This window comes from Pyrgilauda ruficollis, unplaced genomic scaffold, assembly GCF_017590135.1.
Source record: "Pyrgilauda ruficollis isolate IOZ18807 unplaced genomic scaffold, ASM1759013v1 scaffold41, whole genome shotgun sequence".
NCBI classification, from domain to species: Eukaryota; Metazoa; Chordata; class Aves; order Passeriformes; family Passeridae; genus Pyrgilauda; species Pyrgilauda ruficollis.
The window spans coordinates 11,236,886-11,264,662 of record NW_024525601.1 but is presented as its reverse complement, the minus strand read 5'-3'; the positions used below and the strand labels follow the sequence as shown (position 1 = coordinate 11,264,662).

At 36.7% G+C, this 27,777-nt stretch overlaps 1 protein-coding gene across 5 annotated transcripts in view; it reads left to right on the top strand.

Moving 5' to 3' along the window:
- Positions 1 to 27,361, top strand: part of TRAPPC8 (trafficking protein particle complex subunit 8) — a 51,945-nt gene extending 24,584 nt beyond the window's left edge. For 3 of the 5 annotated variants that reach the window (XM_041477647.1, XM_041477646.1, XM_041477644.1), the window contains 18 exons: positions 1,186 to 1,410; positions 2,435 to 2,543; positions 3,283 to 3,477; positions 3,663 to 3,793; positions 4,878 to 4,952; positions 5,637 to 5,763; positions 6,797 to 6,954; positions 7,721 to 8,163; positions 10,553 to 10,700; positions 11,944 to 12,040; positions 12,492 to 12,560; positions 12,677 to 12,717; positions 14,289 to 14,474; positions 14,989 to 15,090; positions 21,735 to 21,782; positions 23,126 to 23,271; positions 24,290 to 24,379; positions 26,319 to 27,361. In XM_041477647.1, the coding sequence (XP_041333581.1) occupies positions 1,186 to 1,410; positions 2,435 to 2,543; positions 3,283 to 3,477; positions 3,663 to 3,793; positions 4,878 to 4,952; positions 5,637 to 5,763; positions 6,797 to 6,954; positions 7,721 to 8,163; positions 10,553 to 10,700; positions 11,944 to 12,040; positions 12,492 to 12,560; positions 12,677 to 12,717; positions 14,289 to 14,474; positions 14,989 to 15,090; positions 21,735 to 21,782; positions 23,126 to 23,271; positions 24,290 to 24,379; positions 26,319 to 26,553 (2,625 nt within the window). In that variant the 3' untranslated portion in view covers positions 26,554 to 27,361. The remainder of the gene's footprint in view (positions 1 to 1,185; positions 1,411 to 2,434; positions 2,544 to 3,282; positions 3,478 to 3,662; positions 3,794 to 4,877; positions 4,953 to 5,636; positions 5,764 to 6,796; positions 6,955 to 7,720; positions 8,164 to 10,552; positions 10,701 to 11,943; positions 12,041 to 12,491; positions 12,561 to 12,676; positions 12,718 to 14,288; positions 14,475 to 14,988; positions 15,091 to 21,734; positions 21,783 to 23,125; positions 23,272 to 24,289; positions 24,380 to 26,318) is intronic. The other 2 variants (XM_041477648.1, XM_041477645.1) reach the window with 1 other exon arrangement.
- The last annotated feature ends 416 nt before the right edge of the window (positions 27,362 to 27,777 follow it).

Sequence of the window (27,777 nt, the reverse complement as noted above, 5' to 3'; positions counted from 1 at the left end):
AGCATTTTTGCATTGTTGGCTTCTGTGATGTGAGGAATAGGAGTACTTCAACCCCTCCTTGGTTTTCTTCATGCAATAGTTTTCCTGTCTATTGTTATGACAGAACAGTAATGACAGGAAGCTATTGAGCAGTTTTTCATGTATTCATTCTTTTATATCCTGTTCCTTTGTCTGGGAAAGTGAATGCATTTTGTGAAGTTTTGACTTTGTGTAACAGCTCTCTTTGTTGTTTTTGTATAATATTTGTAGGGATTCTGGTTTCCAAGAAGTACTTTTTCAGTGTTACAGGAAATGTAGCTGTTTTATTTTTCCTTAGAGGTATGAAGATATAAAATGCTACTGAAGAGAAATCAGCCAGGCTGTTTAGCTGCAGACCATAATACCATATTTTAAAGTGTCACTAGTATGTGCTGATGTTAAGGATTTACTGGTTGTACTCTGCTGTCATCACCATACCGATGTGAATGTATATTGGATTTTTTCCCCATTAGTGCTGTAAATAAGGGAATGGTATTGCCATTTTTTAGAAGCTGAGACTTACCTGTACAGTGAATATCTATACAGCTGTTCAATACCTAGACTTGGGATTGAATGCCTGGGTCCTGTGGTATGTGCAAGGAAGGAGCTATGTGGCTGACTAGGATCAGACCATCTATCTCCCAGTGGCTGATATGACGATTGGTAATTTTTCTTGTGTAGGGCTGTGTTTTGTTGGTTTTCTTGGCATGGATTTTTGTCCCAGATACATATATGCTGTGCAACAGTTGGCTGAAAGTATCACACTGAAAGTTCAGTTTGGGTGGCATGAAATCTATTAAATCTGGCTTGTGTCCTGAGGCTTGGCAGTAGAGCTCTGTAGACTTTAGCAGCCAGTCCTAAAGGAACTTCAAACACTGTTTTAAAAGTAATCTTTTCTTACTTGTTTTTCTAACTTACTGCCTGTTGCTATAGTCTTTGAAAATGTGAACTTAATCTGGAGGCCAGGCTCTGTACTGTAGGAACAAGCACTTCTGTGCTTAGATTAGTATTGACCAGATTCTGAGGCACAGTTTTGAAACACTACAGTTCACATAGTGGCAGGGATGTGGTAAAAAGTACTTTTCTGACTTACTGTTCAGTCTTTGTAATGTTATAATTACAGTCAGTGGATAACGATAATTTGACAAATTACCTTTTTTCTTGCAGAAGAAACATGCCTTACGTTGCTACTGTCAAGCCATGCAGGTGTACAAAGGGAAGGGCTGGTCTCTTGCAGAAGACCACATTAACTTCACCATCGGTCGTCAGTCCTTTACGCTTCGTCAGCTGGACAACGCTGTGTCTGCCTTCAGGCATATTTTGATCAATGACAGTAAACAACCTCCAGCCCAGCAAGGAGCTTTTTTAAGAGAATATCTTTATGTCTATAAGGTAAATGACTGCCTTGTCTCTGTTTCTTGAGTAATAAGTAATTTTATTACCACCAATTTTCTGTTAAATCATTAAATTATTTTCTGTTTTATCTGCTTTGTTCCAGAGTTGGGCTTTTCTTTTTTTTAATCTAGTTGATGTGTTCAATTTTTTACTTCAGACTTAAAAAAACCTGCGCATGCTGCTTTTCACATGTGTAGTACTTTCACAGATGGGTATAAGTATGGGTTATTATCACAGTAATGTATGTGTTTTTATTACAATAAAGTCTTCTTTTTGAGGGTCATAGCTGAATTATAGTTGTGATAAGTTTCATAGTCTTTTAGAGGAAATGGATCTGTTCTGTTTTGATCAATATATAATGCTTTTGAGGGCTTTTGGTAATACATGTTTAATAAAGACTAGGTAGCTCTGTCATCATCTATATAGTGAATTTCATTCTTTAATAAGGATAGAATTTGATGGATCAAGTGACTCATTGAGTTGTGTTTAAGTTCATGGGTGATTCTGGATTGCAGAATACCGTACACATCATGGGGTGTTTAGTGCTGATATTGCCACACAATATGCAGCCATGTAGATACTGTCTTTTAAAGCTTATGAACAGAATTTCTGTGGTGTTTAAGTTATGTCAGACCCTACTCAAAGGCTGGTATTTGAATCCACAGCTCAGCTTGGTGAGAGTCTTGTTTAATGGTGTTGGGATAGTAGATACAGTTTATCAAATTCTGAGTTAGAGAGTCAAGCTTTGCATCAAATAAAGCTCGTAACAGCAATGCAACCACGGTAGTGATTAAGGTTTCAGGGTTAAAATAATTATTCTCCTTTTCCCATAAGGATTTCACAAACTTCAAACTCCTATTAAAGAAAAAAAAAAAACCAAAACTATGTTAAACAGTTAATTGAAATTATTTATTTCATCTTAAATGTACTCCCTATTCAAACATTGAGTGTTTTTAACTTGGCTTTCATTCATCCATTGGTGATGTATGTGACACTCTGTTTTCTTGATCCTTTGCTCCAGAATGCAACCCAGCTGTCACCTGATGGTCCCTTACCGCAGCTTCCTTTACCATATATTAACAGCTCAGCAACTCGTGTTTTCTTTGGCCATGATCGACGACCAGCAGAAGGTTAGAAAATTTAAAGTAAACAGTTTCAAGTTCCTTTTTTAAGGAACCAAAATACATGTAGGAGTTGGTGCCATTTACAAGAAGTCTGGCATTATGTAAAACTCAAGTGGCTGGATAACTTAAAAATATTTCAAAATAAAAGCTTGATCTTAGTATCTACTGGTTGGATGTTTTCAGACTTTCTGTGTAAATATGAAATCTGTGTATGTGGTTGTCCGGACTGTCACTGTTTTTCACACCTGGAAAGCTTCAATGCAAGTCTGTAATGAACTTCATGAAAGGGATTATTATTGCTGTAGTAAATACTGGAGGCTAGTGGCGATGCTGCAAATTAGCTTTACAGTTAACTTCCTCTAGGATGAAATATTTGAAATATTCTGATTCCTGAGTGTAAAGAAAGCTGACTGGAAATTCTTATATATTCCAAGTGTGTATTATGGGGTTGTAGTCAGTTATAAAGTAAAAATTATCTGTAGCCTGAGTATACTATGTAGCATGCTAAAATCTTGGAATGCTGTGGTATCTGAATGGAACTGTACTCAAATTATTCTCAGTGTTGTCTTCCATGTGTGTATTTCAAAATGTCCTGCAATTCACTTTTAAAAATCAATTATAGCATAAGAATGGTAGTGACCTAGAACTTCGATATTTTAAGAATAGTTACCAAACTGCCAGTGCAACCCTCCGATGCAGCTGTTGCACATCGCCGTTCTCACCTTTAAGACCTTTCTCTCTGCAGGTGAAAAGCAGGCAGCTACGCACGTAAGCCTGGATCAGGAGTATGACTCAGAATCATCACAACAGTGGAAGGAACTCGAGGAGCAGGTTGTGTCTGTGATAAATAAAGGAACAATACCTTCAAACTTTCAACCAACGCAATTCTGTTTAAATCGCTACTCAGATAACTCCAAATTTCCGCTTGCTGTCATAGAAGGTAAAGTTAAGATTTTTACACTTCAGAAATAAACTGGGTTAGATAAATTTGTATTGATATTTCCTGTCTTGGAGATTTGAGCCACTCTTCTCATGCAAGTTATTTCTATGTGAATACTCTGAGATAGCCTTCAGATTGTGGTGGGGAAAGCCTGTTGTCATTATTTTCTTGCACTTTTTTAATAGAACCGATAACTGTAGAAGTGTCCTTCCGAAATCCTCTGAAAGTTCCGCTTCTTTTGACTGACCTTTCATTGCTGTGGAAGTTTCAACCTAAAGACTTCAGTGCAAAGCATGATGGAGAAACAAAAGAGCAGGTAAAGAAAGCTTCATCCTTTTCCAACCCAAACAGATGCAGGTATGGAGTATATATTGAGTATTCAAAATTTTGTAGTATGAAGATGTTTCAGCATAAACATTAAACATTAAAGGTTTAAGAGTAAACTAAAAAAAAAAAAAAAAAGGCAAGAAAAACAGTAGCTACTGAAATAATTTTTATATTATCTAGATTTTTCTAGGTCTGTAGGGCACGAAGCATCCAAGTTAGCAAAAAATTCTAATGTGTATTGTAAAGCTGAATGCAAAACAAAATACTTACAAGATTTCATGATATATTTACCACGGCTATTTTGAATCACACTAGCCTTGACTTGCCAGTATGAGCGTCAGTAGGTAGATTATCAAATACCCTTTTCTTATTTGAGCTGCTGTACATAGTGAAATGTTTGTTCTGAAAAACTGTGCTCATATAACATAGGAACATATTAGTATCTTGATTAGAAGAGAAATGAAAACTTACTGTATTAAAAATTAATGTTTTGAATACTTTAGATGAGCTGTTGTGCTACTGTCTGACTTAATACTTCAACTAATTCTGACAAAAGCTCTGATAGACTGTTGTCATATCCAGGTTTTAAAGGTTTTAATATATTCTAATACTGAATAGTACAGTAAATTCCTCAATAATTTGTTTTCCTGGCCAGAACTTTGGGAACACAGAGATCTCTAAAGGTTCTGTAAGTATTTACCAAAGTTCTAAACGTGTTTCTACATAGTTTAAGTCTCAAGGCTTACCATACACTTTCCCTTCTGTTCTGATCTGAACTGGTACTTTAATGATGTGATAAATACTTCTGTGAATGTTCGTGAAACAGACTGGGAATGGTTCCAATTTACAGTGCTAAATCTTAAATTTCTCTTAAATGTTTACTGATCTCTCAAGCTGCTTTTTAAATTCGTAAATGCCGAGAAGCTGAGCATGCAGCACTTGCTTTTCCTAACTGTTTGGAAATTTGTATAATTTTTTCCCTTGAGCACTTTAGGAAGGATATTGGAAATATTATTTATGGCACTTTATCTGCCTAGGAGTAATAGTATCTAAAGAGCTGTTTCTTCTTTCAGGGTACATGTGATGAAGATATGGTAGGAACTGAAGCAATAGCAGAATTTTTAATTAATAGTGAGGAGACAAAAGTGGTAAGTACTATACTTGGTTTTAAAAAGTCTTTTTAGCTTTGAACTTTAGTGAGTGTGCATTTCAGACTTGTTATGATCTGAACTTAACACTAAACTGACAGAACATGACTGAATCAGAAATTCCAGTACCTCATATCTTATCAATTTGTATAAATGTGACAGGGCCAGAGACAGTGGGCACAAGAGGCTCCTCCTGAACATCAGGAAACATTTATAGCTTCATTTATAACACTTACTTATTTTGTAAATGTGATGGACTTGGCACAGGCTGCCCAGAGAGATTGTGGAGTATTCATCTTTGGAGATGTTCAGAGCTCTTTAGATGTGGTCCTCGGCAGCTGGCTCTAGATGGCCCTGCTCGAGCAGGCAAGTTGGGCACGATGACCTCCAGAAGTCCATTCCAGCTTCAATCATTCTGTGATTCTGCCCCTGTTAATCACAGTAGAAGTGAACTTTAAGGATTTTTTTTTCTAAAGTAATGAGCATTTCTCAGCTGTGAACTGGTTTGGTAAATTCTGTGTATATGAAATTTTCAATCTAGTAAATTATCTATATTTGCTGTTGCAGTTGTAGCTGACACAGCTATAAAGTAAATGTAGCTGTGTGTTTAGCAATTGGACATTTAACTGTAATAATACTTCTTTCTAGTAGCAACAACAACAAAAATTTAACATATCTCCACAGGCAAGACTAAAGCTCTTTCCCCATCAAACAGGGGAGCTACATATTCTGGGAGTCGTTTATAATCTTGGCAGTGTTCAAGGTGCTGTGTCATTAGATGGGCTAGATCCTTCTATTGGATTACAGACAGGTAAGTGTATTATTACCTTAAATTGTGTGTTTCTGGAAGGAGGAAACATGGCTTCTGTAGAATAGAGCTGAATTCTAGTGTCTAGTGTTTGACTACCGTGGTACAAGGTCTTCCGTCAGGTAGGGATGTAGAAATAAGAGAAACAACTGAAATGGGAAAAGAACAAATTGGCTCTTGTAGGAATTCCACAAGGAAGGATGCCAGATCCATACTTCATTGTTGCTTTTAAATCTGCTGAATTTTTGAAACCAGTAAAAAAATAAAAATGTAAATATTCCATGTAAGCCGTGTTGAATCTATAAGAACTTCCATGGACTCTTGCTGTTAATTTTTCTTCCGCATCTTTTTGCATTGTTAACTTTCAGCTTTTGTCTAAATGTTGCACTGAAGTTCTTTTTATAGATTTCTAAATTTAAATTTGGCTGATAGGTTTTTTTTTTAGCATCTTTAATTTTCTTTCCTTTACATTGCTATATAAATTGACAATTAATTGCATGTTACTTGAATTGTTTTGTTGAATCATTCACCTGAAACTCTCACATGCAGAATTTAGTTGCTAGATGAAATGGAGATGAAAATGTATGAAAGTGTCTGAAAGAAAAAGAAGCTTGTTTAGAGGCTGGAAACCTTTTGAATAAAAACCATTTGGAGAGTGGTGGCTGTCTTTAAAGGAAATTATCCTCTAAGTGACTTTTCCAGCCTGGCAGAAATTGAGATAGGAAATAAATGCATCAACTTCATGCACTATGTCTGCTCCTTCCCTTCCAGTTGTAGTCAAACTATTGAAGGGCAGAGTAAATCCACAATGATGGATAACTGGCTGTTGGAACTTGAGCTAGCCATGTGTTACGTGACTGTAAGCTTTGAATAGTTCTTTGTTGGTGATGCTTCTTAATCAATGAACACTGCATGAGCTCAATATCAAAAATTAACTTTTGAAATTGGATTGAGAGCTTTGGATCATTTCTTAGAGACGAGGTCAGGAATTACTTAAAAAAACCTCAACTAAATGAAAGTTCTAAAATTTTTTCAGGAAAGTTTGTTTCCAATGGGTTATCTGTACGAGGAAGACAAGATTTAGAAATCCAAGGACCTCGACTTAATAACACAAAAGAGGAAAAAACATCGATTAAATATGGACCCGATCGACGGTTAGATCCCATTATTACAGAAGAAATGCCTTTGTTAGAGGTATGTAGCTAGTTCCTGTTGGCAGTTCTGAGAAAATAGCTGAATGCAGTTTATAAACGTAATTCTAGCAATGGCGGCTTGGATCTTGTTAGTGCCTAAATCTTTCTGGGTAATTTCTGATCTGTCAGTGACCAACTTGTGTAGGTTTTTTTTAATTGAAACTTGAAGCCTCAAAATTAGGATCCTTCTGGAATTGCTATATTCCCTTTAGAATTTTAGTTGGCAACACCTTTGGTAGCCAGATTTTAAAGTAAACAGGGACAGGCAAAGAAGCTTTTTTCTGTTTGCTTGCCATTCACCTAGGAAAGTTATTCCAGTGGTTAATTAAAATACAGTGCTTTTCCTTTGTAGGGTTATTAAAAATGGTCTGGGTAACTGGTTAATGACAGGGGCCTATAGAGTGGGATGGATTGGCTGGAAGGGAAGGGACTACAGTGATCATCCAGTCCAGCTTTGTCTAAATGCCTCTTGAACAGTGTCAGGCTTGGGACATCAACCACCTCTCTGGAAAGTTCCACTGTTTGGCCACCTTTTCCATACAGAAATGCATCTTAATGTCCAATCTAAAAATCCCCTGGTGCAGCTTTGAGCCATTCCCACATGTCTGATCACTGGATTTCTGGGTGAAGAGATCTCCACCTCCCTCTTCACTTCTCCTCAGGAAGCTCTAGGCAGCAGTATAGCTTGTGTTAATGGTTTTTTGCATGGCATTCCCAACTTGGCTCAGTATTTAGGTTTTTATTTTTTCATTTTCTCTCCCATACAGGTGTTCTTTATAAATTTTCCTACAGGACTTCTCTGTGGAGAAATCAGAAAAGCGTATGTAGAATTTGTGAACGTAAGCAAGTGTCCTCTTACTGCACTGAAGGTCGTGTCCAAGCATCCAGAATTTTTCACTTTTGGTGGAAATACTGCTGTTTTAACACCACTAAGTCCTTCAGCCTCTGAGAACTGTAGTGCTTACAAGACTGTTGTGACAGATCCTACCTCTGTGCGAACAGCACTGCTGTCTTCAGCTTCTTCTGCAGACTTTGGGGTTGGCACGGGAGGTTCACCTGAAGTAATACAGGTTCCGCTTCCTGATGCTGTTCTTCTTCCTGGGGCTTCAGTGCAGCTGCCAATGTGGTTACGGGGACCAGATGAAGAAGGTGTTCATGAAATTAACTTCTTGTTTTACTACGAAAGTATTAAAAAGCACTCAAAAATGTGGTAAGTTCTTCTAATCTACCTTCTCTGTCATACTTATTAGACACATTAGATTCTGTGATTGTAATGGTAAAAGTAAATATTACTGAATTTCTCTCAGTCACTGTGATGATGTGAAAATGGTCTATTACCTGCTATTCTAAGCAATATTTTTTCTACTATATGATCTAATTTCCATAGGAAATTGGGTAGCCTATGCTGCCTCTATTGAAGTAGTAAATACTAAATTATTAAAATAAATTAATAGAAGGAGGGTTAATAGAATTCTGTTAAAACAACCTTTGTATTTAGTTCCTCTGGAACCACATTGTTCTAAGGTATAGGGTGAAAAATCATAACTTAATTTGTTTCTACATTTTATAAAACAAAATCTTGTCTACCTTGACTGAAGGATTTTGTTGTTAGTTAAAATTTAGTTACTAATTGTATTGTGATGAAGGATGTTCCCTTTGGAGGAGTTAAATACCAAGTTTGACTTGCACGCTGTTGTATAGTTCCTTTTTGGAACTATACAACTATACTATTTAGCTTATTTTTATAAGTTTAATTTAGTTTAATTTAATCTTGAGAGAATCCAGTCGAGTTTGACACCACAAGCTAAAACACTCCCAAGAAATGAATTCACTGCTTCTGGTGGGCAGGCAGGTTTTCAGAAAAGGGGGGCTCCATCATGTGTAATGATTACTTGGGAAGACATCGTCAGGCCCTGCTTTGTCCTTCTTCCTATTTTTGTTGCTGAGCATAACACCATGTGGTATGGAATATCCTGTTGGTCACCTGGGGGTCAGCCATCCCAATGTGTCCCCTCCCACCCTTTTTTCCCCCCTGTCCCAGCCCCAGCCTGCTTGCTGGTGGGGTGGGGTGAGGAGCAGAAAAGTCCTTGTTCCTGTGCAAGCCTTTCTCAGCAATAACAAAAACATTTCCTATGTCAACACAATTTCTAGCACAAATCCAAAACCTGGCCACTTACCAGCTATTGTGAAGAAAATTAACTATCCTAGCCTAAACCTGCTTGGTGTCTGTACCAAGGTTACTTCAAATAAGCTCTAGTAAGATGGACTGAATATTTTCTTGTGGCTGAAGCTTATTTTCTAGGCTAGTTCTGAGAGAGAAACGAAGTTCATGTACTCTGAGACTGGTTTGGGGTGTGAACCAAAGCAGAGTAAGTTGAAGATGGTTGAGAGAACGGGTCAGTAGCATATTCTCAAAACTGAAGTCATGCAAATGCACCCTTGGTTTAGATTTTTCTGTAACTTCTGAAATACCAAAGTTAGCATTTCATTTGGCTCTAAGCTAGTCTATAGGAATAGGGAATTTGTCCCCTCACGACTCATAGTATTCAGAAGTGGAGGTGCTTGAGAGATGGAAGAGAGTTTTTTGACTCATGTACTTGTTCCTTACTGTACTGCAATTTTGAGGGGAACTTAAGGGAACTGCTCTGGTTTAAGAGTGCTTTTGCTAGACTGAGCATAGTGTTCAAAAAATTATGTAATTTGTACCACTTGAAAGCTATACAGATATCTGTATATCTGAAAATTAACTGCAAAACTTAAAAGTTTCTTATGTAATTGTGACATTGTGAAGTAGAGTTTAGGCAGCCACTGATTTTTCCCTCCCAAAACCAAGTGTCACATGATGTTTCAACATATTTAGTAGGAAATGTGTATCAAACTTTTACATGCCTCTAAAATGCTTCCAAGTGGAAGTTATAGTAACTAAAAGCTTCTACATAGGAAAAGCTCATATGTTTTGTTGGTGTTTAGGAATGGAATTGTACTCATTTTTAGAAAAGTGGGAAGATAACTTTCAAAAGGGACTGCTGTCCTGGAGGTTGAGCATACCTGGAATAGGCAGGGTAGCTATGGTTTGATTTTATTTTTTTTAAATTCTCTTTTCAGGAGACTTTATTGAATGCAGTGGTATTCTAAGTGTTTTTTAGTAAATATTTATGGCAAGAGTTGTGACTAAGTAGTGGTCTTTCTCTCACTTATTTACTCAGAAACTGTTTTCCAGAGCGTTTGGTGGCATTAAAAAGCTTAATGATATCTGTATGCTAATACAGGTCTGTTTGCTTTCACTCTGCCAGTTGTGTTACATCTGAAACATTTCTGAAGTGTTTTTCCTCATGGTAAAACACCTGAAACTTTCTCTCCAGTATTTCACACTGGCTTAGACTGCATGTTTAAAGAGCACCTACCCATGCGGCAAGATGGTTAAAAATGAAGTAGGTTTGCTAGGATATCTTCAGTGAAAAGTGTATCTTTGGTGGTTGGAATGAACAAATTGTCTAATGGCCTTAATATTGACAAACATAAAAGCTAAATTTCTTGATGTCATATTCTGGGCAGTCCTGGTTGTTCAAAATATTGTCTTTCTCTCCTCCCTTTCCTAGTCACAGAGTATTAAGGCACACTGCAGTTATTTGTACCAGTCGGTCTCTGCACATTCGGGCTACTGTCTGCAGAAGTAATGCACTTGGGGATGAAGAAGGCAGAGGGGACAACATGTTGCTCTTTGTGGATGTAGAAAATATCAATACTGTAAGTTCTTATTTGTATTAATAGTAATAGTGCTGTCCTGAGGCTCAGCAGATATGAACCAAGACTCAAGTTTTTCTACAGTAACTTTACAAACAAACAAACAAAACAAAAAAATTTAACCTTGCGTATTTGATCATTCACTTACTGTTGGAAAGAGTATTAATGTGAAGTTATATCCTAACTCTCTGGAAATCTCCTATACTAATCATATTACAAGACTACAGTTCATAGAGTTTTTAGGAAGATTTATTCCAAATTGATGAGTGTTCTTGATCTCAGCTTCCAAGGTTGTCTAATTCAGAAGTATGTCCCCTTTCAGTGAAAACACTGGTAGAATTAGTGGTAATGTCCAAGTCAGAATTTAAGCTCCAGTTTGAAGGAAGTTTCTCTGTTTACATTTATCACCAAACTATAAAGACATTTTTACTAATATAATCCAAATACAGATGTCTGTTAACTTACTAAAGCAGATGAAAATACTCAGTTTTTCAAACCATGCTAATTTAAATTTACTCATTTTTTTGGCAAAGCTGCTCCCATTTTTTCAATCACAAAGCAAGGTAACTGAATTGTCTCTTCATAAAATTCATAGACACTTAGTTGGTAATGGAACCACTGAGCTGATTTGTTGATTTCTTTTAAAGGTGTGTACACTCTGGTTTTTTTCTTCATTTACTGAATATTGTCCACCCCTTTAAGGAGGGGGGAATGTTTTTATAAAGGACATACCAAGTTAACAATGTGAGGCTTATTTTTCTACTACCGCCTCACTCTTTACAAGAAAGGAAACCAACTCCAAAAGCCTACATTTTATTGTATATATATGTAAACCCAAAATAGACCTTGAGTTTCTAGGATTTATGATGTAGAAATGCTCCTAAAGTAATCCTAGAAACTAAGCAGCCTTGTGGACAGTGTTCTGCATTGGAGTTAAAAAGCCTAATTTTTGTTCAAGTTGTTCTTCATCTAAAATACTAGCTTGTGAGTCTTTTTCTGGGGGATCCTTATTTCCTCTTTTTGTGGCTTTGTTTACTGGAATTGGAAATTGCTATGATCTGGGTCTGTTGCTTTACTTTACAGTGGGTCTTAAATCTCTCCTTGTCTCTAAGTTCTGTGTTTTATGAGTGGTGTGAATAATGAGTTAAGATTCTAAGTGTCACCTTGCAGTGAACACTTATTGTGCAATGTAGCACATCACAGTTGTGGTTGGTTTTCTTTGACATAACTTTTGTCTGTTCCATAGAGTGAGACGGGTGTTAAGGAGTTTCATATAGTGCAAGTTTCAAGCAACAGCAAGCACTGGAAGCTTCAAAAATCTGTTAACATCTCTGGAGACAAAGGTGTGTATCTTTATCACCAAAATGATAGCAAGTCTATCTTCTGGCTGATAAAAACAGTTAAAAGAATCTTACATGGAGCTGAATTTGGCTTTCAGAATAATTAGTTTCTAATAATTCGATTCCAAAAATACTAAAGCCCTTCTTTTGTTATATTTCAAGAAATGTATATTTACAGATAACTTATTCAGACTTAAGGCATTTTAAAAATAAGTTTAATTTACAGATAAATTCTTTCTGTGACGTAGAGAAATCCATGTGTGGGGTGGCTGATAATTTTCCCCACAAGAAATATGGTTGTGTTGTGTGCCAGTGCTATGCCTGATCAGCTGTGCTTGTTGAGTGTCATCAGTGTGTTTCCTGTTTGTGAATGTTCAAGACTTGTGGCTTTTGTCTAAGGGACTCTGACTATGCTGAGGGCAAATAAAAAAATCTTGCCACCTTTTTCTTTCAGATACTAAACTGGCTAGCAGAGAGAGAGCAAAGTTGTGTTTTAAAGCCGTGAGATGCAAAAACTCAGAAGGTAGGTTTTTTCCTGAATGTGGTAACTTTTTGAAAAAAATACTCTTTTGGATACTGTATGTTGAAGTTGTGAATTCCCATGATGCTTAAACAGTGCTTTCTCTTTTTATCCCTTAGAAAATTACACATTTGCAGATATTGTCTTTGGAAATGAACAGGTAGGTGGATGTGTATAACTACATATTTTGTCTTGTGTAAGGTGTCCCTGTCATGTGAAAGGACAAAGACGTGGTAAGGTAACTTTGGCTAGCTTGTAGTCAGGAATATTAGGATCCCAGCTCCACAACTGAACTACTTTGGAATCACATTACAATGCTGGCTTTTTTTGCTAATGCTTTTCCTTCCTCTTCAGCTCTTCAGAGTAGTTATTTTAAATATGTCCCAGCCCTCTAGTTTTCTGGTAGAGGCCTGTGGATATTAGATTCTTGTTCTTGATTATACTTTTACTAAGACAGGCTAAAAATTCTAATTACAGCTTATTTGAAAAACTGGAAAACTAATCAATGTTGGTCCCAGAATTTCTACAGGAAAAAAAAAAAACTACTACAGGAGGTTACAGTGGATTCAAGGAGTCTGTTTGATTTTTCTAGAAGTTTAGGATTCTAGACTGCCATGCTCTTCCAATCTTTTTTAAACATACAGATATTGAATAATCCTTTCAGTAAATTATCTTGGTACTACAAATGCTTTCCCAAAACCTGAGGAAAATAGGCCGCTTGCATTAGATCAGAAATCTGCGCAGTGGATTTAGTCAGTTGAATGACAGATTGCTTATTTTATGCTGAGCATGCATTTTTCCTGTATTTATTCAGCTTTTAATGCCAAAGAAAACCTATTCACTGCCATTTCATTTCATAGGCATATAAATTGAAGTTTAGACTAAAAATATGAGGTAGATGATACTTCTGTGCATTTTTAGAGTTGGAATGTGAGCTACAGGAACTTTAGCTTTCCTTGAGAACATTTTATTACAGTGGCAAGATGGGGAGGGAGTCCTCCCTTCCAAGCAGTGGCTCCAAAGGTGGATTTTCTCCCTGGTTATCAGCATTCTGCTAGTGCAATAATTAGGAGTTTGCAGCAGCATATTCTGGAAAAGCTAGCATTTTTGAAAGGGAGGGGATGCAAAGCTGAAATTCCTTGCTTATCTTGTTGCCTCCAACAGGACACAGTATCATTGCTGTTGCTTTGAGAAACCAGTTTCTTTACCAGGCTTTTGGTGTTGGAAGAGCTTGGTACACATGACAGCACAGTGCTTCTGTTTGTGCCATGTGTCTGTGGGGATGTGCTGTGCACATCTATTATCTCTGCTGCTGCTAGCAGAGTGTATGTTTCTAAACTTAGATAAATAATTGTAGCTAAGCTGAGGAAAATATTAGTAAGCAAAAATGACTTTTATGTGAATTAGTTGGATGCTTCAGCTCTCTTTAATAGATTTGAAATATCACAGTAGCCTGCTTTGTGATAGTAATCAAAGCTCCTATTTCCAGATTTGGTATTTGTAGTTCTAAACTAGCAAGTTACAGTGCTGTGTTGCGTATGTTACCTTTAGCGGCCCTTTAGATAGACTGATCTCTAACAGGTCAGGCACAGAAACCAAGGTGTCTGGCATCCTGGAAGCCCACTGGGATAATGAAACTGAAATGCTACACTGATGAGCTAGCTCTGTTAGAGCAACTTGAGTCAGCTCACATCCTGTTCTGAACACTTTCTTCCTTTTTTTCTCTTGTAGATAATAAGTTCAGCGAGTCCTTGTGCAGACTTTTTTTTCCAAAGCTTATCTTCTGAATTTAAAAGAACACATGTGCAATCTCATACTCATGCGTCTCAAAGGGCAGTGAAACAAACATTTGATGAAACAGTCAGATTGATACAAAGATGCAGTGAAGTTGATTTGAACATTGTGGTACTGTGGAAGGTATGTATGGTTGTGGCCTTTGTGGTAATTTGGACATGAAACATTACAGTTAGAAAATAATTCTGTGTGGTATCCTGAACTTTCAGGCATATGAACATATGAAATTTATGGGTGAAATTTTTTTCCTGAAAACAATCAAACAGACTATAATGATATAAGCAGCAAAGATAGTCATCGTATCTATTAGTATCTGGTATCTACTGTAATAAGTGTCCTAAATGGTTTTACATTACTCTGGATGCATCCAGTTCTTCTAATTTCTCTTTTAAAAGAGAAATTTATGAAATCTTAAACTAAGAGATTTGTTAATGCTTGGTCTTATAGAGTGTAAGAGTGACCCAGTTTGCTTTGAAGAAAAGAGTCTAATTTGAAGTGGAAATTGGCATAAACATGTCATGCTAGCCTCTAAGTTTTGATCAGTACAGTATGTTCTGCCTAAGTTAGGGAGCAGTCAGTAATTCTATGTTATGAATCTAATGATGGTCTGCAGTTGTCTTTCTGTTATGTTCTGTAGGCATATGTTGTGGAAGACAGCAAGCAGCTTATTTTGGAGGGCCAGCATCATGTTGCCCTTAACACAGTTGGGAAGGAGGCCTTTTCATTTCCTCAGAAGCAGGTAATCTACTGTGAAGTTTTCCTTTACAATTGCTTCTTTCTCTAAATAGACTTAATGAATTCCCTAGTATGTAAGTGGAAGCTTTTGTATAATCTTAACATCAGATATGTGTTATTACTAAATAATTCAGGCTGACTCCAGATTTGCTTAGTCTTCTGTATTGAACTAGCCAGGCCCAGTTGAAACATGAGAAAAGCATTATGCGGTAAGCATGTTGATGAGCTGTTGAAGTAAACTCTTCTTTGGTGTTTCAAGTAGAACTAGAAACTTGTTAATGGTATGAAAGGTAATGATTATTTCATAAGAACGTTAATAGTAAAATGGTGAAGTTTATAGTTGTTTGGCTTGATTAAAGAAAACAGCATCTATAAGAAACTGGTGGCTGTCTTCTGGTACATGAATTGATAACAACTATGGAAGTTACAGATAAGGTTCTGTAAAAACATGGTTCTGTACTAAATTCAGTTTATGTGGATGAGGAATAGTAATGTTTAGAAAAAGAGGAAATAAATCTTATGCTTGTTTAGACTTCTCCTGAGCAGCACATTGCTGTTCCCTCTTATTTTGGTTTCATTCTTAATGTTTTTACCAATATTGCAAACATATATATAGCTTTTAGTGAGCTCTTAAAGTTGCAGGAAAGAGTACAATGAACTAATTTTGTCAAGAAAACAGTACAGGACAAATGTCTTCCTATAAATACCATGCTATAATGCAAGTAGTGAATCACTCTGAAGCTGTGCATTTCACTTTGGTTCATCAGCCTTTAAGTATTTGTACATTGCTAAGATAATTTTTTCCACTTAGTTATTTGTGCTATGTGAAATAAATAGGAATTGGCACACATGTGCTCTAGCTATGCTGAGCAGTACAAGAGGCTGTATTAATCTAATGACAACTGCCCCCTCATGTATTACTTTCCCTGTCTTAATGTATATGTGGAACAGTAGATGACACTGTAGACATCTAAGGTTAGGAGGCATAATACTGTGAGCTTCTGATCTCATCAAGTTCTGGTTCTCACAAATGAATAGGAAGACAAAATAGAAATTAATCACATCTGCATCCTAAAATAAACAAATTACTGAATTAGGGTATGGGTAGAAATTCACATTTCTTGTTGACTGGAACCCTATTTGTCTGTATCGTAATCAATTTCAAATTAAAGAAATTGATCCTGCCACCAGCAGCAAGGAGGATCTGTATGTACTCTCAATGTTTTTTTGAGGAATGTCTGCTACTATATTAGCATTCTCTGTCTAAAATCTGTTTCTCATCAGGTATTATTGCAACTATCTTCATAGATTCTACATTGATTATTGTATTCACTTCCTTGAGCATGAGGAGTACACTGCCTTTGAAACATTCTGTACTTTGCTTGGAAGCAAAAAAGCATCTGAATTGTCATGCAATTGAAATCTGCTATGAGTAATTGGTTGTTAGGGTTTTTTTCATAAACATGAAGATTGTGTCCTCATGATAACCAAAGCCCAGAGTTAGCATTAATTTTAAGAACCTGTGATCTCAGGTTCTTAAAATTCATGCTAATTCATGCTAGGATTTCAGGACTGCTAAGAATTAAGAAATTGCGTGTCCTCACATACTACTTTTTTTCTTAACTGGCTCTTAACAGTGTGAGGAGAGCAGATAGACTACTCTGAGGGAGGAGGTGAGGTGTAACTAATTGATTGAATGGAGACTTTGTAGCAGTTTACTTCATTCAGTCCACATTTCCAAATTAAGACTCCCCAAAATAGAATTAAATTAGTCTAGATAAAGAAAATAATATCCTTAACCTCTTAAGAATTGTATATTGTCTTCGAATTACCTTGCTCTTTTAATGTGACACAAGCAGTGAAAAGCTGGGGGGAGCAGTGGTAGAAAATCCCAAACTCAGAATTTACCTCTGATTTAGTATTTTAAGAATATAATTTTGTCTTGTACGTCTGTATTTATTCTCTTAAGTCATGAACAGGGTTGGAAACTACTCTAGACTCTTTCTGATTTGCCTTGTGCTGACAGTATTGAAGTTAGTTGTTTTCTGAGGACTCGACAGCAGAGGGAGATGGAGATGCATGCTTTTTACCAACACATGTGGGTTACCAGTTCATAAATGATAGAGGGCTGCTCTGATCTGGAAAAAACAAAAATAATTCTGCACTCTGAAAAGGGTGTCACCTAGGATGCAAGAGTCCACTGTCTGCATTTATTGCTGAGTTTTGTTTGTTGCTTCTCTACAGTGACTTTCTTCTTGACTTCTTTTGCTTCATGCCATTGAATTCCAGTAAAAGAATTTTTGTCTGTCTGGCAGACACAGACAACTATCCCCAGCCCAAGAACAGTCTTACAGTGGACATTGAGGAAACATGAACAAAATTCCTCTCTGCCCTGCCACCCCTTATTTCTTTTAGTCCTCTGAGAAATGGCTCAAATCTTAGCCAAATTAATCAGATAATTCTGTTGAAAAAAATGAGATCACTTACTTTATATTTTGGTTAAATTCTCTGTACTGGTTGGCTTTTTGCTACATTGTCAATTGTGATGTATCTCAGATTAACACATAGTTTACTACTGTTCAGGGAAACAAAGCTTCAGTAAAGAAAGCGCTGTAGTGAAGAACAGGAGATGAATATTTTTCAGCACTGATATGTTTAAGTTGTTCCAGCAGTTGCTGGTAGTGGTAGTTGGGTGAACTGACATAAATTCATCCTCATATGTCTGTAAGATGTTAGACTGCTGACTGAGCCATGGTGATGGGTGGATACTTCTGCTTGGCTCCTTTTGGGACATTTAATGCACAGCAGGGATGTGGAACAATCAACAGGTGCAATTATTCCTGTATCACAGTAGCATATCTTGCTGTAGTATTTGATAAAATCAAGATATAACTCCTGGTTGCAGTGGGGCTTGAGAAAAGGCTAAAATGTTTTTCTGGGTAAAATTTCTATATGTACAGACCTATTAAAATGTAAGTAACAGTAAAATTCTGTACAAGTTCTTTGATGCTCAAATTCATGTGCTCCCTTTTCTTCCCATATTTGTTCAAAAGACAATTAGAGATACTAATCCTTTTTCATTCCAACCACTACAATAACTATGGCTTTAAAGCTGGTTTTCTGTCACTGAATACAGTTTTTTGTTGTTGTTTACACTAGAGTTTTTTTAAATAGCAAGATAGCACTACTTTTGAGCATAGGCTACTGGACATAGTAGGTCTACCAGGAGATGTGACAAGCTACTTACACGTTTATGTTCTAGAACTTTGGCGTCATAACATGTAGTGTGCTGAAGGAGCACTTACAGAATATTGACTTTGTTAAAGTGTATGTTTCCTCTAGAAATCTCTCTGTATTATATGGAAAACTTTTATCATCTTATTCTTCCTCTCATTTGTATTTTTGAAAAAATGTCCTTTGGCTAAAGGTAGGGGAAAAAATGCTAAATATAGTTTGTTGCCTTGAATCAGAACGTGCTCCAAAGTGATGCGTTAATAGTCACAGACAACAGTATATGAAGAAAAAATCACATAAGGTGTAAGTAAAGTGAATTGCTTTGAGAATAGATCCATTTCAGGCCAAGTAATAAAAGCCCCACTTATAAATTCAGCTGAGTATTTGTAAATCATGGCTGATTTTTTTGACTGTGGTACTGCTGTAGGTTCTGTTTCTCTTCTGAAGCATGCTTTTTGGAATCAAGTTGTTTTAACTGAAGGTCAATTTAAGTTTGCACCTGAAATACAGCTACTCTGTCTCTTCTTCCTGACTTCTCTGCCTTAAATTAGTGAAATGCATTAAATATCCAGTCACAGTTAGGGCTGTTGATTAATATTATTTCTTACTGCTCTCTTCCCTGTTTTTCTAATCTGGTGAGTTCAATCCAAAAGATTCCGAAAGAAAAGTGCAGCATAATATGGTGGGATGGAAGCAGTAGTGGAAGTAATAGGACATTTGACACGCTTCTGGTTTGCAGACTTCACACCGATGGAAGGTGAGAAGCAGCCTAGAGGCTTGTCATTTGAATGTTGGCATGTTGGGAATAGCATCCATCCTTTCCAGGTGTGCTTCAGGACTGCACATTTAGTCCTGTGAATTAGACCAGTGCTAGCCCAAAGTAAAATCCATAGAATGTGTATAGAATGGATGCAGGCTTTTTGGCAGTATTTCACTTCAGAGAGGATAACTTCAGGTAAGACTGCTTCTTAAAATACATGCAGCTTAGTGAGTCAGCAACAGTTTGGTTGGAAGCAGGAATTCTTGAAATGTAGGAGAGGGTAGGGTTTAAGTAACTATTTTTCCTATTATTGGAAGTGACATCTTTTGCTAGTTCAGGAATTTTTTTACAGAAAACGTGGGGGGAAATGGTTGAATAAAACAGAGATTGTTGGAATGAATTTAAGACTTTCCTTAAACCACCTCAGTAGAGAAAAAGCAAAGTTCTTAAGGGTAAATCAACATCAGGAGCTGAAACGCACATTTTTCACTCTGTTGTATCAATTAATGGAGCAGATACAGTACCAGTTTGGGAGGTCTGGCTTATGTTATTGCCATGAATGAGATATTACAAATAGCTGCAACATTTGATCTGCTGCTTTACCCATTATGGACTGCAGAGCTGAAGGTATCTGTTTTCAAATGTGTTATTCCTGGTGTCAGTAAAATACTGTTCCTGGAGCTATCATTTCTGTAGTTGGGAGCTAGAATGAATATAGATGAGTCACATGTTGAAGGAAGCAAGTTAAAACTGAGGTTTTAAAATGGAAATTCTCAGATCTAAAATGGGAAAGGGAGAAAAGCACATAATTTAAATGTCTCACTCTTATTCTACTGCTTTTTTATATTCTGCTTTTACTTATACTTAGCTCCATTCAAGAGTTTCCTGTTTAGGTTTTCTTCTGTGCTGTGCATACTGGTCCGTCATATTTGACTGAGCATGTCAATCCTTTTGGCTACGTGTGACTTGTGGTTTATGGGGCAAATATGCTGATTTTCTGTACAACTTGGAAATCAAATTACAGTGCTTACCTTTTTCTGGTGTGCTTAAGGGCACATTGACCCAGTCTCTAAGAATACTGTTTATGAAACTGAAAACTTTAGGTTGTATGATATTGGGTATAGAAATCTTTTAAAGTGACTGTATGTGAAGATACCATCACTTGTGTTCATCTGCTGGAAAGGAAGAACTTGTCAATTTGAAAATGTATTCTAAGATACTGAGGAATGTATTATAGGTAGGTCTGTCTGTTACATCTATTAAAAGATGCTTTGAATTGTTAAAACATTGCTTTTTCAACTTTTAGCTAAGTATAATTGCAGGAGAGAGCTGAAACTGGTATGAGTGACTAAAGCACCATTTCAAAAGTGTATACAGAGATGATTTATAGCTATTTCAAAGTAGCAAAATACCAGATACTAATGACTTTCTTGTAACACAAATAAGTGGAGCTATTGAGATTATTCTATTTGAATTCGAAATCTTTTGTCTAGATTTGAGTGTATTTGTTTGAAGCTGGCCTTTGTAAATGGCTTTGGGCAACAAGAAGCTTTCTAAAAATAGAAAATAACTTTCCAAGCACCAGTTGGACAGTTTGTAGCTCTTGGGAACATAACTGAGGGAGCACTGTTGTTTTGGTGCTAATGCTTGTTGTGTATTTTTAGGCAAAACTGAAAAAGCTTTAAAATGCAGCTGTAAAATGTAAAACAATAACAAAAACACACACCCTTCTTCCAACCTCTTCCAGTCAAGCCTCTCTACCTCTACCAGTTTGTATAGATGAGACACTCAAATTACACCATAACTTGTTTTTCGAAAGGGACAATCCTAACCGTTTATGGCATTTTCTTGTATGCAGTTTATGGTGGTTACTGGAGCTTGTGACACTTCTGGAGGCTTTACAAAGAACCACATGGGGTCAGCAAGCAGATTTTAAGGTGTCAGAATTTCTTTCTTTTTTTTTTTTTTTTTTTTTTTTTTTTTTTTTTTTCCTTTTAAAAGGCAGTAGTTCACTTGGGCTGATAGGCATGGACTTCAGCAACAAAATATCACCTGTTCAGTTCTTGATTTTTCTTTTGCTTTGTTTGTGTGTATAAGGCTGTTACTGCTTGGTGTGTATTCTTGAAGGGAAGATACAGGTGCCAAGTAGGTATGGGCTTTTGGTTTGTTTTTTTTAAGCCTTGATCCAGTTTCACAAGCTCTGGAGTAGGGCAGGAGTTTAATGCATCCTTAAACTTAGCATTTATTAGCGGTAGCTTTCTGATCTGTATGCACATCTACTTGGTTATTGTTTGGAAGTCCTTAATTCTTTCCTGAACCATTCATTAGGTAAGAGAAAAATGGGCTAAATATTGTATCTTAGCCTTTGTTCTAGGTACACAATCACAAAAAGCCTAGAGTCTGAGCAGCTAAACTTGGAGAGACAGACATCTTTTCTGACTCTGACACTCAGAAGGTGGCTGGATTTAAGGTTTAGCTCTGCTGGAAAATTATTAATTTTGCTGCTTTCCAGTCCTTCATCAGAGGTGTAATATTAGAACTAAAGGTTTGAAGTGTTAACAGCACTGTGGACTTTCACCAGTAAATGTTTCTGCTACATTTCATGATGTTCTTGTCTACTTGTAGAGGTAAATATTCGTATTTGTCTTTTGTAGGGTTTTAAAAAAATACTCGGGAATTCTGATTGGGAGGACTTGGAACAGGTAATTGACTCTAGGGCAAACTACAGTACATAGGATATTGCTGTGTGGTTGAAGGCAGCCTTGAAAATTGGTTGGACTATTATTTGAGGGGAGAGAATAATTTAAATGAAAACCTATAATCTCTGCTGTGTTTCATGCTGTCAGTTTGCATTGTTAGATAGGGTAGGATGGAAACACCAAATACACTTCAAATACATTTTATTGTTACTATGGAATATCTTTTTTCTTCTCAAATTGCTTTTTGAAAAAACTACTCTTCATTTCAAAGGGAAGACTTATAAGCCTGTGAAAACATTTGGTGTCTTCCTGGTATTATCAGCACAGTGACTAAGGTGTGCACACACATTTCCGAATGCCCAGTGTGTTTGCTTTTTAAATCAGGTTTCATTGCCTGTACTGTTTCTTTTCAACTTAAAAGGTGCAATTTATCAGCTTTTAATGAAAAATAGTAATTTTATTGTACTGTACCCAACTTACTGGTGGCTTTTTAAAAATCTTGTTTCATGTGTTTTTAGTAGGCAGTGACATTTACTGCTGCAAATTCTTTTTTTCCTTTAAAGATGGATTTTCTGCAGAGTAGGTTCATAAGGAAGTACTAAAGGGCAGCCCCTTCCTGAATAAATACTGCTCACAAACCAGATTAGATGATGTTGGACAGAAATGCTGCACCAAATGCAGGCTGGTTGCAGCTTTCTGTATCACTTAATTTCTTCTGCTTCAGAGACTCATTAGATCCAAAGGGTTAGGGGGGAATCCCAAGTAGTGTGTTAGAGATAGTCTTAGGCCTTCAGCTGGGGATGAAAGGTAACTTTCATATCTGTAACTGCTTGTTATGCAATTTCAAAGAAACTCTGTTGTTCAATCCTTCTGTCAGTGTTAACATGTTCCTGTAAGTTTCTGTTTGCTTTACTTTGGATCTGTTGAGGGAAACTTGTGCATTGGCTTTCCTGTTTTGAACTTCCTAGGGCAAGTAATTAATTTTTTTGTTGTTAGGTACAGCTGCTAAACAGGGAACAGTGTAAATGCTGTCCCTCTTCCCTAGAGGCCAAACCCAAGCACTAGCAAACCACTGCAACAATAGTGTGCTTTTGTGAAACTTGCACAGATAGTGTTTTCATAAGCAACTGTGAAATCTGTCTCAAAAGAAGGTAATAGACAAATCATACCAGTTCCTCATCCAGCATGCTTAAATACAAACCACATTGGAAAAAAATGTGAGCTTCATGATGCTGCAAACTTCTTTCCTTATGAGTTATAGTTCATAATGGAGAAGTAAGACTTCTGTGAATGGATTTCTCATACCTTATGTTACTATTTTCAATGTTATTCTAAATTTGTTTCAGGAACTACCAGAAACAGTTCTGTTAAAGTTTTTTCGACCAGAAAACACACCAGTACCTGCAAGACCAACACCAGAGCAGCTTTCTAACCTTATTAAGACAAGTCTTCATTATCCAGAGTCTTTTAATCATTCTTTTCATCAAAAAAGGTTAGTGAAACATTACTTTTAGAAACTTTAAAAATATTGTTATTTGGACATAAATCCTTTTGAGAGATGCTGTGTGTGTTATGATATTAAAGTCTGGTATGCAAGAGTGAAATCTTGTTTAATTTTTAAACTCACTGCTTCAGAAGTTTATAGGTAAAATAAAAGTTTCATGTAGAAAATAATGGACTGTAATACCATAGATCATAGTTTCACTGTTAACAAGTAATGTTATCAAACTTACTGGAAAAAAAATAATCTGCTCCCTTTGTGTTTATTTTTGTTGTCAGAGTAAACAATGTGATTTCTTTGAGAAGCCAGACAGAAAGAAAGATGTACTTTTTTAGCTCAAAGGAATTGTTATGTCTACAACATCTCACTTGCCAAATTAGCTGCACATGGTTCTGACTTAGGTCAGAAGGAAAGGTGGTAACAATTCAGATCACTGGGGCTTGTCTCCTGGAAGAATATCAGTATTAACCTCTCTCAGAAAGCCTGCTGCTAGAGTGAATTGGTTGGAGCCTGTAAAAGCATGTGCTATCTATTCTGGCTGGGCACTGTTCAGGTTATAATTTAAGGCCCAGTGTCAGCAACTCTGCTACAGGAGGCAGTGCAGAAGAAAAGTATCCAGTCAAAGTGTGCCAATCAGAAATTCAGAAAATAGTGTACTGGACCATGTTATCCCATTCTGGAATGTCTTATGTCACACAAGCAAATTTCCTGTAAACTGTGATGGTATTTACGCTTTTTCTGTCCTTTCTCAGCTGAATGAAGGGCAGTGGTAACTTCATTTGGCCCAAATGAGCCAATGCTGTTTGCCGTAATTGACAACTTTTATTCTAAGTAGCTCTAACAGTGTAAGTGATTATATTTCTACCTACAGTGTCTTGACTCTGGCATAATTGACAACTATATATAAATTCCATGTAACTGGAATTCATTTTAACTATTTAGGAGCATAATTAAGACTATACAAAATAACTTTTTTTTTTCTTTAATGTGGAACTGTTTCTCTTTGCAGCCTCTGCCTGGTACCTGTCACTCTCCTACTTTCCAATTGTTCCCAAGCTGTTGTAGATGTGATGATTGATTTGCGGCATAAACCAGCAAGGTAGTGTGCAAATGTTAATAAACAAATATTTTTTAAGAACCCTTCCTAGCTTGGGGAGTCTTGTAATATTTTAACTGTATTGAATATCTAGAATAGGATTTTTTCAACAGTGGCTTCTTTGAAAGAATGGAAGTTGATAAAGGGCTCATAGTTAACTGTGAGTCTTCGGTTTCTGCTAAGACAGGGCCTTTAATTCTGACTCTTCAATAGTTAAAACTCAGCACATCTTTCCTAGAGAAAGGCAAATGCTTTTCCACTAGTGAAATAGGAGCCTCACCAAATTTTATTAAACATAAGTTGTTAGGTTTTCATTTTTAAAATTCTGAGTAATCTGGAGACAGCAACTTCCTCCCGCAATTTGGCTTAGTGTAAAATTTCAGAGAACCTTGGATATTTTTAAGACTTCCTCTAGGTTTAGCACCTGATTCTTATGGCTGCCTTTTTGCTTAGTAGTGTAGTAGTATGTGGGAAAATATTAACCTTGAGGAAGTGTTAATGAATTGCTTCTAAAAGTTTTACGGAAGAATTTTTGTGGGATAGAGAATTCAGTACATGATATCTATACCATTGTAATTCTGAGACTTCTGTTTAAACAAGGCAACTTCAACTCATGATTAGTGCAGGTGCCAGCTCCCCTTCTACCCTCTTAAGTATAGTACGACCTGGTCTGTTTGCCACCAGGGAGGAGAGAAAGATTGTGAAGACATTGTGGGGGCTCAGTCATGGGGGAGCAGTGCCTTCTTGTCAGCAGTCCATGGAGCCAAATAAGATACTAAAAGCCCAGAGCCTAATACATGGATTCGGAAATAGAAGACAGAAAATTTAAGTGTGGTTTACTTTTCAGGTGCAGTTAGGAAGCCATTCACTGATCTGTTTTTTCAAAAGATAGTCATGTTGTGTTACATTATGAGACATGTCTTTGGAAAGTTAGGGTACTCCTCATGTACCTTGAAACTGCTTAAAAAGAAAGCCCCCACACACTCTCTCTTAATGTATTAGTGCAGTGTCTCTAGAGCACCATCTTGATTATTCCTGTGTGACATGCATTCTGATTTAATTCTAGCTCATGGGACAGACCTAAGAATGCCTGAAATAGGAATTCCTTAAACTGTGACAATTTGAATCTTGTTACTACATTTAGTGTTAGTGTTACTTGCCAGTTTTGTAGAAAGCTGAGAATACACGGAGTTCTTCATTATACATCTATGTGTAATTAATGTCCTGTGTATAGTGTACAGTACATTAGGAACCAAAGAAACGCATTAAAGGTTTGTAATGATTCATCTGAGCTAAGGGGAGAGCCGCTCTAAAGGTTTTTAAGTGAGACAGAGAACATCAAAAAATACTTGGTAAGACCCAGAGTTAAGTTGAGCTGATGGATGGACATAAGCATCCCTAAATTTACCCAGGGCACTCTGAGTCTGCATGTATTTATGTATTTGTGGGAACGGGTGTGAGTGGATGGGGATGTAGTAGGAAAGAAGACAAACACAGGTGATCTTTTTTTTTTTTTAAAGTTGTATTACAGTATCTCAATAAAATGTTAAGTGAAGTTCTGTGTGAAGCTATAATGGCAGCTGTTAATCCTGGCAAAGTCCAGCTTCCTCCTACTAGAAAACCTGCTCTTAAAGATAAGGAGGGTTTGCAGAGCAAAGATAGCAGTATGCATTTGGGGAAGGCAGTGATTTAAGGTTAGTGATTGTAGGCAAGTAGTCAAAAAGACTCAGCAGCATCAAAGAGAGAGGAGAGCTAGAATAGTAACAAGTTCCCTGCTGACTTCTGAAAAGTTTCTAGAAAGTATCAAACTTTGTAAGGGCCTGGTGAGGGGGACACAGTGTGTTCTGAAATCTTGGGAAAACCTGGAGGGAGTCCTGTAAATTGGTAATACATGCTTCAAGTTCAGAGAATTAACATTTTAATCTTTTTTTTTTTTTTTCAGCTCTGAAGCGCTAGAAATACATGGATCTTTTACATGGCTTGGGCAAACACAGTACAAGCTTCAGCTTAAAGGCCAGGAGGTCTATAGCTTGCAGCTCAAGGCTTGCTTCGTTCATACAGGTGTCTATAACCTTGGAACCCCCAGAGTATTTGCCAAGCTCGTGGACCAAGTTACTTTGTTTGAAACAAGTCAGCAGAACTCCATGCCTGCACTGATTATTATCAATAATATCTGACCACTTCTTAAAAAAACAAAAAAGGCACTAAAAGAAAAAATAAATGGGATTCTTTTCTTACATTGCTGGTTGACATTTTGCTGCAGTTTTTTTGAAATAGCACCTCAAACATCTAACTTGTTACTAAAGATTGTGTAGAAAAGAAAATAGCAAAATATTCAAATGACTTGTCAGTTTGTTTCTCAATGCAATGCACGTTGGACTGAACATACGTTTATCCTTTTATAATGTACTTCTTCTCTGGTAATTAAGATACTCATAACATAAAATACTCTTAACTGCAGATCTGAACATACTTGTATGTCCAATGCCCTGTCAAAAGTGCAGCTTGACTGCTGTTACAACTTCCAGCATGGTGTGTTTAATATTTGTGGCTGTATTAGGATATGATTCAGGAAGAAAACCTCACTGGCTTTTTCCTGTCTGAAGCCATTAGTCAAGGTAAATCCCAACCCTACTGTGAAGTTCAATAAGGTCTCTCAAATCCATTTCTGATTCTCGGTTCTTTAGTTTAAGATTTTGGTTTCATATTTATGGAAACAGGTGACTTTTCATGGTTTACATAAAAGTCCACCTAGGGTGTTTAAAAAAAAAATTTGAACCAGTTTGAGTATTTTCTCATTCATCTCAAAACAGAATGCACTATTTCACAACCATGAGATTGTCATTTAAATTGTCACTTACTTTATTATGTAACTATAACAACTGATCTGTTTAAAAAAAAATCTACTCAAGATTTTCAAGAAATGTATTATATTTATAACAAATGTACTGTAAATAGAATAAAGCATACACCATATTCACTGTATGGACTGGTGGCCTTTTTGCTTCCCTTTGCATACAGCTGTAGCAATCCACAGGTGCTGCTGCCATCACAGGACAGCGCTGGTGTATGAGACAGTGCATCTACTTTCTGATGCATTTTATTCTTTTTAGGTAAGGCTTCCAATTTTACTCGTGTTTCGTACGACTGTTTCCAGGACTTCAGACTTCCTGAGTCTTGGAACCCATTTACAGCACATAACCTTTCATAGTCAAGCATAATAGGACTGTGGATTGTGTGGCTATATCAGTAGAATACTGAAATATTCTCTATCAATGAATATGTTGCTTTAGGTCTTAAGTCCTCTGCTGATGTACAGCTTGAAGGAATAATCTAAAAGGTTCTCGGCATTGTAGCCTTAAGCTGCGTCATCATTGCTTTTCCTGTCTCACACCCATTTA